The sequence below is a fragment of the Oncorhynchus gorbuscha genome, linkage group LG16 (genome assembly GCF_021184085.1).
Source record: "Oncorhynchus gorbuscha isolate QuinsamMale2020 ecotype Even-year linkage group LG16, OgorEven_v1.0, whole genome shotgun sequence".
NCBI classification, from domain to species: Eukaryota; Metazoa; Chordata; class Actinopteri; order Salmoniformes; family Salmonidae; genus Oncorhynchus; species Oncorhynchus gorbuscha.
This window is the reverse complement of record NC_060188.1, coordinates 38,107,270-38,118,989: the sequence shown is the minus strand read 5'-3', so window position 1 is coordinate 38,118,989 and position 11,720 is coordinate 38,107,270. Positions and strand designations below refer to the sequence as shown.

General features: G+C 43.8%; 1 protein-coding gene across 4 annotated transcripts; it reads left to right on the top strand.

The window, feature by feature from the left end:
• The first annotated feature begins 114 nt into the window (after nt 1-114).
• LOC124000906 (C-terminal-binding protein 1-like) lies at nt 115-11,357 on the top strand. 4 transcript variants are annotated; one of them, XM_046307595.1, is made up of 11 exons: nt 255-269; nt 1,063-1,166; nt 2,936-3,051; nt 7,148-7,302; nt 7,511-7,655; nt 7,786-7,992; nt 8,269-8,483; nt 9,535-9,665; nt 9,833-9,960; nt 10,218-10,338; nt 10,521-11,357. In XM_046307595.1, the coding sequence occupies exons 3-11, from the start codon at nt 3,045-3,047 to the stop codon at nt 10,708-10,710; spliced, it is 1,299 nt and encodes a 432-aa protein (XP_046163551.1). In that variant the 5' UTR covers nt 255-269; nt 1,063-1,166; nt 2,936-3,044; the 3' UTR covers nt 10,711-11,357. The 4 variants fall into 4 exon arrangements, with proteins under 4 accessions (XP_046163546.1, XP_046163551.1, XP_046163550.1 ...); XM_046307590.1 differs by lacking the exon at nt 2,936-3,051 and having other exon boundaries at nt 115-269; XM_046307594.1 differs by lacking the exons at nt 255-269; nt 2,936-3,051 and adding an exon at nt 330-348.
• The last annotated feature ends 363 nt before the right edge of the window (nt 11,358-11,720 follow it).

The window sequence follows — 11,720 nt, the reverse complement described above, 5'->3', positions numbered from 1 at the left end:
GCCATCTTGAAAAAAATGAATCGACCTCAAATGTGGTCCCTGAGCAATCGGGCGGATGGTCAGTGTGCGGCCTGCCAGATGCAATACCTCATGTGTTACGTGAAGGCGCCACACTCAACTAATAGTGGTTTATATAGGATTTTCTTCATTCTGTGACTCGTCCGTCACCTGACTCCTCTAAACAAACTGTTTGGATTCATGACGAGAGATCAGTGGGAAGACAACTAATTTTGACCCCACAGCACTAAGAATATAATCTGCACTATTTGGTAATGAATGAACGAACCTTTGCTAGCTACCAATTAGTGGTCTGATCCAACAGCTACAATAATGTTACTGCTCCGTAACGTTAGTCGTAGTATTATTCTCTTGAAACTAAATGTTTTTCGCCGCTTGAACTTGTGTGTTGATGTATGCCTGTAATTTATCAGCGCTAGCTAGTTATCATTAGCTTACTAGCTAGCTGATAGCTTTGTAAAACAGGCCTGTTTTCGCGAACACTCACGTTTGCCTGGTGTTCGGTACGCTATTTAGCCATGTGAGCCACACGACTTTCTTGGCTGACTTTGAATTGTTAGTCTAGCTAACTACTTTTTAGTTTGCTGACGATGGCTAGTTAGGCTGCTAACATTAACTAACAACATTTTTGCCAATTACAGTACATAGTTGATGTTAAAGTTCGTTTTATTGCTTACTGCTTAGCTAGCTAGCTAACGTTAGCTAAGAAGCCAGAATAGTGTGAAAGTTTTAATATGGAAATGGTTGGGAAGTTAGCCCCTAATTGTCTGTGTTGGCTCTTGTCAGCAGTCATGTTAGCTAGAGAGGTTAACTAAAATAATTAGTTAGCAAAAAAAATCTAAGCAGAGATAAGTAAACAACTTTATTAGCCATAGCTACGACTAGTGTGGCTAGCAACTTTAGGAATTAGTAGCGAACCCTGTCACGTAACTAATTTATATCTAAATATTGAAACGCTGTTCATTTTATTTAGCTTACAGGTTTTCATCGGTACACATTGTTCCCCGGGAAGTGTTTTGACTATTTGTCTTGTGTGCTTCACAGCTAAGCCTTTGGTCTGTTTGTGCTTTGGCTGGGGGGAAAAACGCTGATGGCTCTCATGGATAAGCACAAAGTCAAGCGCCAGAGGCTGGACCGCATTTGTGAAGGTCAGTACATACTTTTGCCCCATATTATCCCCATATTATGTTAGGGACTGACAATCCACGTGTACACGCTTCTGTAGCTAACTAACATAGCTAAATGTTATTTTTAAAAATCCAATGTAGAATGGCCTGATGATGGACCATAGATGATAGGTGGACAGCATGAAGTTGCGCTTGACTTCATTATGGCAGACAATGGGAGCTTTCCTCTGCCCAGGCGTTACTGACATGCCAGATCTTACAACGCCTGGATAGCTATTTTACGTATCAGCAAACCACATATGTTATAGCAATCTGTCAGTTGATGAAACAGTTGATGAAGTGGCACGCAACCATTGGTTAATGCATGCAGCATCTGAGCAGGGGAATGGGACCAGTCTTATAAGCTGTTCAATGTGTGAAGGGTTCTCCAATGATTGATTGAATAACAGCTCTAATTCCATAATCAGCAAAAGAGTGAGGGTGGCTGCCTGTGGTCCTTCATGTTGCCTTTGTCAAGTCATCACTGGCTGTTTAGGTTACATACATTGATAAAACAGGAGTGCATTTGGAAAGTATTCAGACCCCTTCTCTTCTTCCACATTTTGTTACATTATAGAATAAGGCTGTTATTCTAAAAAGTTTTAAATAAATAGTTTGAGAAAAAACAATCTACACACACACACAATACCCCATAATGACAAAATAAAAAACATTTTGTTTGAAATTTTAGCAAATGTATTATTTTTTTAAACACCTTACTTACATAATTATTCAGACCCTTTGCTATGAGACTGGAAATTAACTCAGGGGTCCTGTTTCCATTGATCATCCTTGAAGTCCACCTGTGGTATATCCAATTGACATGATTTGGAAAGGCACACCTGTCTTTTATATGGTCCCACAGTTGAGGATGCTTGTCAGATAAAAAAAAAACAAGCCATGAGGTTGAAGTAATTGTCCGTAAGAGCTCCGAGACAGGATTGTGTCGAGGCACAGATTTGGGGAAGAGTACTAAAACATTTCTGCAGCATTGAAGGTCCCCAAGTGCACAGTGGGCTCCATCAATCAGCTGCTGGGTTTGCTGTTATTTACAGAGGTTTGGAACTCTTTCTTATTGGTCTGTTAACTAAAACTCCATCCCCAGGCTGAAATTTCAGGTGGTCTTTTCAAACTGCTCTTACACTTAAAGGGGATTATCATAATTTTCACAATTCTACAGTATTATTCCAACCTCATAGATCTATTTACCTATATCCACACTATCTACTACAGAAAATTCAGTTTTGAAAGCACTGTGCCTTACTCAAGGGTTTACATGTGGTTAGGCTATGTTTCATTGTAATTTTTTCTTCAATAGCTTTTGGCATATTATGCACTTTATTATTAATCTAGTTTACTGCATATCAAGTAGCAGCCTAGCTGCTCTTAGCAACATGGGTTTATTTACATACACTAGCGTTGCTTTCCATTGTATTGGGTTGCACAAAAACAATCTGCGGGAAGCCAATTCCATTGCAACTTACTGTGCCAGTGGGCAGGAAGGCTGGTCATTATGGGAATTTGAGACAAAATATCTAAAGGATTGTATTATTAAACAGACTTTCCAAACGTGGATCTGTTGTAGACCCACTTCCCCTCTGCTTACCTCAGTGTCAAAATAAGTCCACAAGTTATTCCTTTTTTGTCCACAAATGGAGCACATGCAGGACTACCTAACCTAGCGCCTCAATGCTAATAAGCTTTGTTTTGGTTGGTTAAGGCTGAATTGTTCCTCCCTCTGATTGGAGCAGGGGGCAGGCAGAAGGAGGAGGGTGTTTGCCTGGGATTGTGCCAAGCGAAAGCATTCTGACAGTAGCTGTAAGTGGAGAAGGAGAGGAAGAAAGGCTGGTCAACTGCAGCATGCAAGGTTAGGAGGATGAATGTCTTGTTTTTCTGGGACGAGAGAGGGGTAGATGGATAGGACAGAGTACAAATCTGCTATTTGGTTTAGCATTTTTGTCCTTGGGGTCTCTCCTGGTATTGTGTGTGTGTGTGAGAGAGAGAGCGAGCTTTGGAGCTTGTGTGGCAGGGGGCTGGGTGGGGTCCTGCAGCATTATCAGCCACCCCTCCCTGCGAGCTCACTTACACCCACAGTGGCAGGCGGAGGGGGAGAAGGAATGAACGTTGAATGAATGGCATTGTGTGCATGGCCCTGCTGCCGGTCAGACCAGGCTCTCCACACACGCACACATGGTCATGCACACACACTGCCAGGCGTCTGTCTCCAAGACCATATGGTGCATGTGTGTTGCCAGCTCCGCTCTCTTTCTGTTGTGCACCTTTTTGTTGTCGTCTTTAGGTTAATTTGTAATCAATGCCTTTTTTTGTCTAGATAGAAATGGGTTATTTTTGTATGTTTGGTGAGCGCTCTGCTTTTGTTGTGTGTTTATATTCTGCTCCAATCGCCTGTGAAGATTTGTCAGACTAGCGCCTTATTACTGCTATGTTTCATTTTCTGGATCAGATTAGAATGAGCCAAAAAAGCAATTTATTTTTCCATGCGTTGTCCTTGAGGAGGAATGATGGAATTTGTTGGCAAACAGAACAGTAATCTGTACTTGGAGCCTTCATATTAAGCAAAGGAAGCAATTGACAGTCACAAGTGCTGTGGTCTGTGTGCAGGCAGTGCTGTTGCTTTGAGTATTGCATTCTCGTCTCTAAAGCGTCAATGTCTAGGCTACTCTTTGATTTTCCTTAGCTCTGCAAAACATTGTAGCTCCACGAAAGGCCCCTTGTGTGCCTGTGAATTCCATTATCACTTGTGTTTAGTGTCATGATTTAGAAAGACACTTGTAATTGCTTTTTGTTTTTGCTTGTCATTCAGAGTTTTCTGCTGTCTCTACTTGGCACTCTGGCCTTAATGTTTTAGAATTGCGCTATTGGAGTGGGTTGGCATTCTACTGCCCTTCAAGGATTAGCAGAGTTAAATTGCTGCATCACTTTAGGGGATTTCTCAACTGTTAATGAATTATCTTCCTGCTATCTCTTAGGGATGGGCATGGTTATTCGAATATCTAAACTGAAATTAGTATTTGCTTACTCGGGAGACTAGTCATTTTTGAAGACAATTAATATAAATAAGGCCTATTTTAACAATAAATGCTTAGTTTAAAATTAAATACAATTATCTGTGATGTTACTATATAGCCTACAAGGATGACATAAAAAAAATGTACAACAGTTTGAGTGCGCCCCATACAAAAGACGCACAGGTAGCCTCCACACATTTCACACGTGTAGCTTGTTGTTGTCGGTCAATCAAAGCAGTGCTGCAGTGAAAGGTGCCATATAAGAAAGTGAAATTGGGTATTTCTAAATGGAAATACAATTACAGAATTATTTTATGGCTAAATGACTGATTTAACAAACAGCCTGTTGTTTCATATGAATGGAGTTGTTGGAGTCGAGTACAGGCAGCACAGCAACAGCCTCTAATGTAGCTAGCTAGCGTCTTTACAAATATTTGGTGAAGTTAAGACGAGCACTACCAGATGATGGTATAAATAACCTATGGCAACAACAAGTTTGACTAGCGCAAGTCAGTTTGGCTACTCGCTTACACACTCTCTGCCATACACACTCACCGGCCCCTCCTACTCTAGTCAGGCTAGCAAGTCTCCATTGAAGTACAAAAAAAATACATGCTTTATTACATGTTTTGACTATCCAGATATCTTAAATATCATGACATCTGCTAATGTAAAAAGGGTTTTAATAAATCTGATTATTATTCGAAATGGTGAAATCATTTCAAATGCCCATCCCTATTTATCTTTGCTAATTTAGGTGTACATAGTTTGTACATTTATTTATGAGGTGAATGCACCAATTTGTAAGTCGCTCTGGATAAGAGCGTCTGCTAAATGACTTAAATGTAAATGTAATGTAATGAGATGTTTGTGGCGATAGGGCTCGCAGGCAGGCTGTGTATTGTTGCAGAAGGGCAGGGGTTTCTGCCTCCAGACATAGACATTTAGGTCATGATAACTCAACAAGCCTGTGCCCCCAACCGCACCCTTCTGCTAATCTGCTGGAGGAGTCTCCCCTGCCAGGAGGGGTCTGGTGGGGGTTGGAGGACTGCCTTGTCTGTATTTGAGAATGAAGCAGACAACTTTGTGTACTGTGTACTCTGAAATGGCAATTTTATATATAGTGCATCCGGAAAGAATTCAGACCCCTTGACTTTTTCCACATTTTACGTTGCGGCCTTGTTCTAAAATTGATTATATTTGCCCCCTGCCCCCACACACACACACACACACACACACACAATACCCCATAATGAAAAAGCACAAACAGGTTTTTAGAAATAAAATAAACTGGAATATCACATTTACATAAGTATTCAGACCCTTTACTCAGTACTTTGATTGAAGCACATTTGTCTGTGATTACAGCCTTGAGTCTTCTTGGGTATGATGCAACAAGCTTGGCACATCTGTATTTGGGGAGTTTCTCCCATTCTCCTCTACAGATCCCCTCAAGCTCTGTCAGGTTGGAGGGGGAGTGTCGCTGCACAGCTATTTTCAGGTCTCAACATATGTTCGATCGGGTTCAAATCCGGGCTCTGACTGGGCAGCTCCAGGACATTGAGACTTGTCCCTAAGCCACACCTGCGTTGACTCGTTGTCCTGTTGGAAGGTGAACCAACGCCCCAGTCTGAGGTCCTGAGCACTCTGGAGCAGGTTTTCATCAGGGATCTCTCTGTACTTTGCTCTCTTAATCTTTCCCTCGACCCTGACTAGTCTCCCAGTCCCTGACGCTGAAAAATTTCCCCACAGCATGGTGCTGCCACCACCATGCTTCACCATAGAGATGGTGCCAGGTTTCCTCCAGATGTGATGATTGGCATTCAGGCCAAAGAGTTCTATCTTGGCCTGAAAAGATAATCTTGTTTCTCAAGGTCTGGGAGTCCTTTAGGTGCCTTTTGGCAAACTCTAAGCGGGCTGTCATGTGCCTTTTACTGAAGAGTGGCTTCTGTCTGGCCACTCTACCATAAAGGTCTGATTGGTGGAGTGCTGCAGAGATGGTTGTCTTTCTGGAAGTTTCTCCAGTCTCCACAAAGGAACTCTGAAACTCTTTGTCAGAGTGAGACCTGAAAATAGCTGAGCAGCGACTCTCTCCTTAACGCTAAGTGATTTTAAATGTAAAACAAATTGAAACATAAAAAAAATATATATATATACACACTGCTCAAAAAAGTAAAGGGAACACTAAAATAACACATCCTAGATCTGAATGAATAAAATATTCTTAACTATGTTTTTCTTTACATAGTTGAATGCGCTGACAACAAAATCACACACAAATTATCAATGGAAATCAAATTTATCAACCCATGGAGGTCTGGATTTGGAGTCACACTCAAAATCAAAGTGGAAAACCACACTACAGGCTGATCTAATTTTGATGTAATGTCCTTAAAACAAGTCAAAATGAGGCTCAGTAGTGTGTGTGGCCTCCACGTGCCTGTATGACCTCCCTACAATGCCTGGGCATGCTCCTGATGAGGTGGCGGATGGTCTCCTGAGGGATCTCCTCCCAGACCTGGACTAAAGCATCCGCCATCTCCTGGACAGTCTGTGGTGCAATGTAGCGTTGGTGGATGGAGTGAGACATGATGTCCCAGATGTGCTCAATTGGATTCAGGTCTGGGGAACGGGCGGGCCAGTCCATAGCATCAATGCCTTCCTCTTGCAGGAACTGCTGACAGCCACATGAGGTCTAGCATTGTCTTGCAGTAGGAGGAACCCAGGGCCAACCACACCAGCATATGGTGGAAAGGGCTCTGAGGATCTCATCTCGGTACCTAATGGCAGTCAGGCTACCTCTGGCGAGCACATGAGCTGTGCGGCCCCCCAAAGAAATGCCACCCCACACCATGATTGACGCTATAGAAAGGAGACTTGGGGGGGGGTGGTCCCATTTGACATTGCTGAAATTGATTTGTTGTATTTATCTAGGCATTCGCCCCCCGATTCTGAATGGACCGATGCACCCGCGGCCCCTGGTGGCTTTGTTGGATGGGCGTGACTGCACCGTGGAGATGCCTGTCCTGAAGGACGTGGCCACAGTGGCCTTCTGTGATGCCCAGTCCACCCAGGAGATCCACGAGAAGGTAACCACCTATCTCTCCCAGCACCACTACTCTCCTATACACCTCTACGTATCTATCTGCATTTAGTTTAAAGTTGGGAAATGGATGCTTCATGAACCTGTCTGTTGTTTTTGTGGTGGGGGCTATTTCCAACTCAATGGAGCTAGGGAATGTATTTGCTCTTTTAGTGCAATAGTAGAACTCGTACATTCTCTCCCTGGTGCTTTAGGTGCTGAATGAGGCAGTGGGCGCCCTGATGTACCACACCATCAGCCTTTCGCGGGACGACCTGGACAAGTTCAAGGGCCTGCGGATAATTGTGCGAATTGGCAGTGGCTTTGACAACGTGGACATCAAGGCTGCGGCTGAACTAGGTTGGCTACTGGATCAATACTTTGCTTCACCTCCCATCTGTTTTTCTCCTACCTACTACACCCATCCATCCATCCACCTCAATATGTATCATAACTAATCGCTGTCTCCTTTGTGCTCTGTCTCCCTCAGGTATAGCTGTGTGTAATGTGCCTGCGACATCAGTGGAAGAGACGGCGGACACGTCCATGTGTCTGATCCTGAACCTGTACCGCCGTGTCACCTGGATGCACCAGGCTATGAGAGAGGGCACCAGGGCTTCCAGCGTGGAGCAGATCAGGGAGGTGGCCAGCGGAGCTGCCCGCATCCGGGGAGAGACGCTGGGCATCATCGGCCTGGGTGAGGAGGGAAATTGATCTCGTCTTAGCAAGGGCTCTCTGCAAGTGCAGTCATCATAGGACACACATGTTGATTCAAGTTTTCTGATGTGATCTGTTTCGAAGTTGCAGTGTATTTTTTAAAATATTTTTTTAAATCATTATTATTATTGTTGGTGTCTTCTCAGATCATTTTAATGTATATTTAAAGTAAATCATTTTTAGTTTTCTGAGAAGTAGTGAGAGGTTACTCTGACCGCTACGCCATCCTCCAGTCTGAGTGTATCTTGTGGCGCAGGGCGAGTGGGCCAAGCTGTAGCGCTGCGGGCCAAGGCCTTTGGCTTCAGTGTGATGTTCTACGACCCCTACCTGCCAGACGGAGTGGAGCGCTCTCTGGGCCTGCAGAGAATGGCCACCCTGCAGGACCTGCTCATCCACTCTGACTGTGTGTCACTGCACTGCAGCCTCAACGAGCACAACCATCACCTCATCAACGACTTCACCATTAAACAGGTATAAGACACACGCCCACTACTGTTGCAAGGTATACTGACGCTTCTGTACTTTTTTGATACTCTTAACATGGAAAAATGGCCCAGTAGTAGGTTTTGTTACTTTCGCTAGATCTGTCAATTGCTGATGTATCAGTCCAGTCGACCCCTTATTATAGCGCGCACCGTGCCTGCTCCACTTTCGCCTATCGGTGTGATCGACGCTATCGGTGTGATCATCTGGATATGTGTGCAACAAAAGTTCAACATTCACCTTCTGCTACCATTTCTGTCAAGCCGCCTACGCATACAGTTTGACGCATACGTTCGATAAATCCAACATATGCACCACACAGAACGCACTGCAACTGTCTCTGCAATGCTGCGAAGCAAACGCAGATTTCCGTTGGAAATGAATGTACTTCTGGTGTACCAAAATGCAATGACGCTGTCGGTGTGATTGAGGCGTTAGTCATTGCTAGCCTGCACTGGGAGTCTGGGCTGCATCATGTTATCTCCCCCTCATGCGGTCTCTCGTTTCTCCCAAAGATGATCAGCGAACAGACTCCCTCGTGAATGACGTCAGAACTGGTTAAAGAGACGGCACACATTTTTTGAAAATGAGCTACTTCTATGCAAATGTTGATCAGTACAATAAAAAAAAGTCTCAAATGGAAGGGAAACAGATTGTCATCTGTAGCCCCATGAAGTCAGGCAAAACAAACTCTAATCAATGCATGCGCGCACCTATTGAGAATGCATTTACCTGTATTGTGGCTAGGCCTAGGCTACATCTTGATTTACCCAGTTTATCAATAGAGATTCACCATTCAAATAAATTATTACCATTATGTATTTGTAGAAACAAAGTCTAATTGATTTATGCATAATTGGCTGTCTACCGTGGTATCAAGTATTGTGATACTAAACCTGGTATTGAAATCAAAGTAAAAATTCTGGTATTATGACAACCCCAACACATGTGTACACCCTTTCTGCCACCCACAACACCCTCATTACCAATGTGTTATTTTTGTCTGCATGGCTTGCTGACTGATCTGTCGTGTGTGCAGATGCGTCAGGGAGCATTTTTGGTTAACACGGCTCGCGGGGGCCTGGTGGATGAGAGGGCCCTGGCCCAGGCACTGAAAGAGGGCAGGATACGGGGTGCTGCCTTGGACGTACACGAGACAGAGCCCTTCAGGTCAGCTTCCTCCCAGCCCACAGGCACTTATAGCCTCCTCATCCTGCTTATAGCCCAGTTGTGATTCACCGTTGTGATTCACCATTTTAACATTTCTTTTTTATGATCACCCCTTTGCACACACTCTTTAATATGTCTCACCAGTCTGTTCATCTATACTCCTCCAGCTTCTCTCAGGGCCCATTGAAGGATGCCCCCAATCTGGTTTGCACTCCCCACGCATCCTGGTACAGTGAGCAGGCGTCACTCGAGGCGCGGGAGGAGGCAGCTAGGGAAGTGCGCCGGGCCATCACAGGTATTCAGTTATGCAAGCCTCAGTGTATAACAGCATATTTATAGGCATTAGGCACATACACTAGGGTACAATGATACAATTGCATTTCTGTGCAGAGTGAACAACAGTCGGTCCACATGAGACTTGGCACAGTGATATAGTTTATGTATTACAGCCCACAAGTTGTTTTGTAATCCATCCCAAAAAAACCTTACCGAGAGTTGTCACTAAGTAGACTTTGATCCGTTTGACTTTTGTGGTGTTTTTTCTCCCAACAGGCCGCATCCCTGACAGTCTGAAGAACTGTGTGAATAAGGAGTATCTGATGGCAACGCCCCAGTGGCCTGGCATGGACCCTGGGGCTGTGCACTCCGAACACAATGGTGTTACTGATTACAGGTACGACCATGCTTTGCGGAGACTGTTAAGAGGGACAGGAAGCACCCGTAGGTAATAAACGAGTGACAGTAAAGACAACTCCAGGTATTGATGACATCTGGCTTGTGTTATATGACCCTAGAAAGATAATTCCATATAATGCTATTTTAATTCTTCTGTCTCAACTCTTAATTTGTCAACAGGTTCTCTACTGGTCTAGTGGGAGTGGCAGCAGGAGGCCTGACGGGGGCAGGCGCTACAGTGGAGGGAATTGTTGCAGGGAACCTGGCTATGGCACATGGGATTGCCCCTGTGTCCCGACCTCCCCACACACCGTCGCCGGGGCAACCCTCTAAAGCAGAAACAGACAGAGACATGCCAACGGACCAGTAGCCAGCTACCATTTCCCCTCTGGTCCACAACATTCCGTCATCACTCTTCATGTTCATGCAAGCAGATACACTAGTATTGAGGTCCATTCTGACCCAGCTTTGGTCCCATCCAACAGAACAGAATCCTTCACGAGAGACCAGTCTGCATAGACTCCCTACACTCGTCCTATTTTCTCTCATCCAGAAAGCAATAAGTGGATTACTCAAGGATTTTTTCCAGTTGGCTTTTAAACCCCTCTGACTTTCCTGTGGCTCAGTGTTTTTGTAAATGACTCCTTTACGGAGAGAAACCTGTTTTTCCTGTATTTTTTGTTTGTTTTTTATATCAATTGCTGTTTGACATATAAAGTGAAGCATGAGTCTGCAATGGTATAGAAGATGAATAACATTTTTTCCACTACTATTTGTTCACAAACCTTACAAAGGATTTTATATTATTGGGCTCAATACGTTTCTAGTTATCACGATAAAAGTGTGGCTCTGACTTTTTGTGAGCTTTTTGATGTGAATTGAATAATATCGAAAGATATGCCTCTGCTGATAAGGAAAATACACACAGCATACGATGTTTGTCAAGACCACCACCTACACTTATTTTCTCTGTTGGTCTTGGAATATTTTCATGATTAAATGTATAGATCTTCTGCACATCCTTGTGGTTGCCAAGACTATAGGGACGGTGTTCTTCTTACCTTTCTATTTCCTTTATATGTTACCTTTGGATATGAATACAACATGAAAACTATATATTTGCCAAGTACTCAAATGATCTATCCTCCTTCACAGCACTCCAATATCAACATTGCCCCTCAGTGTCTGCTGTCATTGATGCTATAATTTGGGGTGTTCATCTTGTGTACTGCAGGCATTGAAACTTATTTTACCTGTATGGATTCCATAGTGGCTGTCAATCTCAAATGGAATGGTGTAATGAGGCTTCAAGACATTAGTAGTGTTTGTAAGGGGGCAGGAGCCCAGTTGATATTGGTTCAGTTCAATGTCCTGACCACA

Excerpts from the sequence above, each read along its gene's own strand:
- LOC124000906 (XM_046307590.1), top strand. The coding sequence starts at position 1,109 with ATGGCTCTCATGGATAAGCACAAAGTCAAGCGCCAGAGGCTGGACCGC. Across the intron at positions 7,656-7,785 it reads CAAGGCTGCGGCTGAACTAG|GTATAGCTGTGTGTAATGTG; the intron begins GTTGGCTACTGG and ends TGTCTCCCTCAG. Across the intron at positions 9,961-10,217 it reads AGTGCGCCGGGCCATCACAG|GCCGCATCCCTGACAGTCTG; the intron begins GTATTCAGTTAT and ends TTCTCCCAACAG.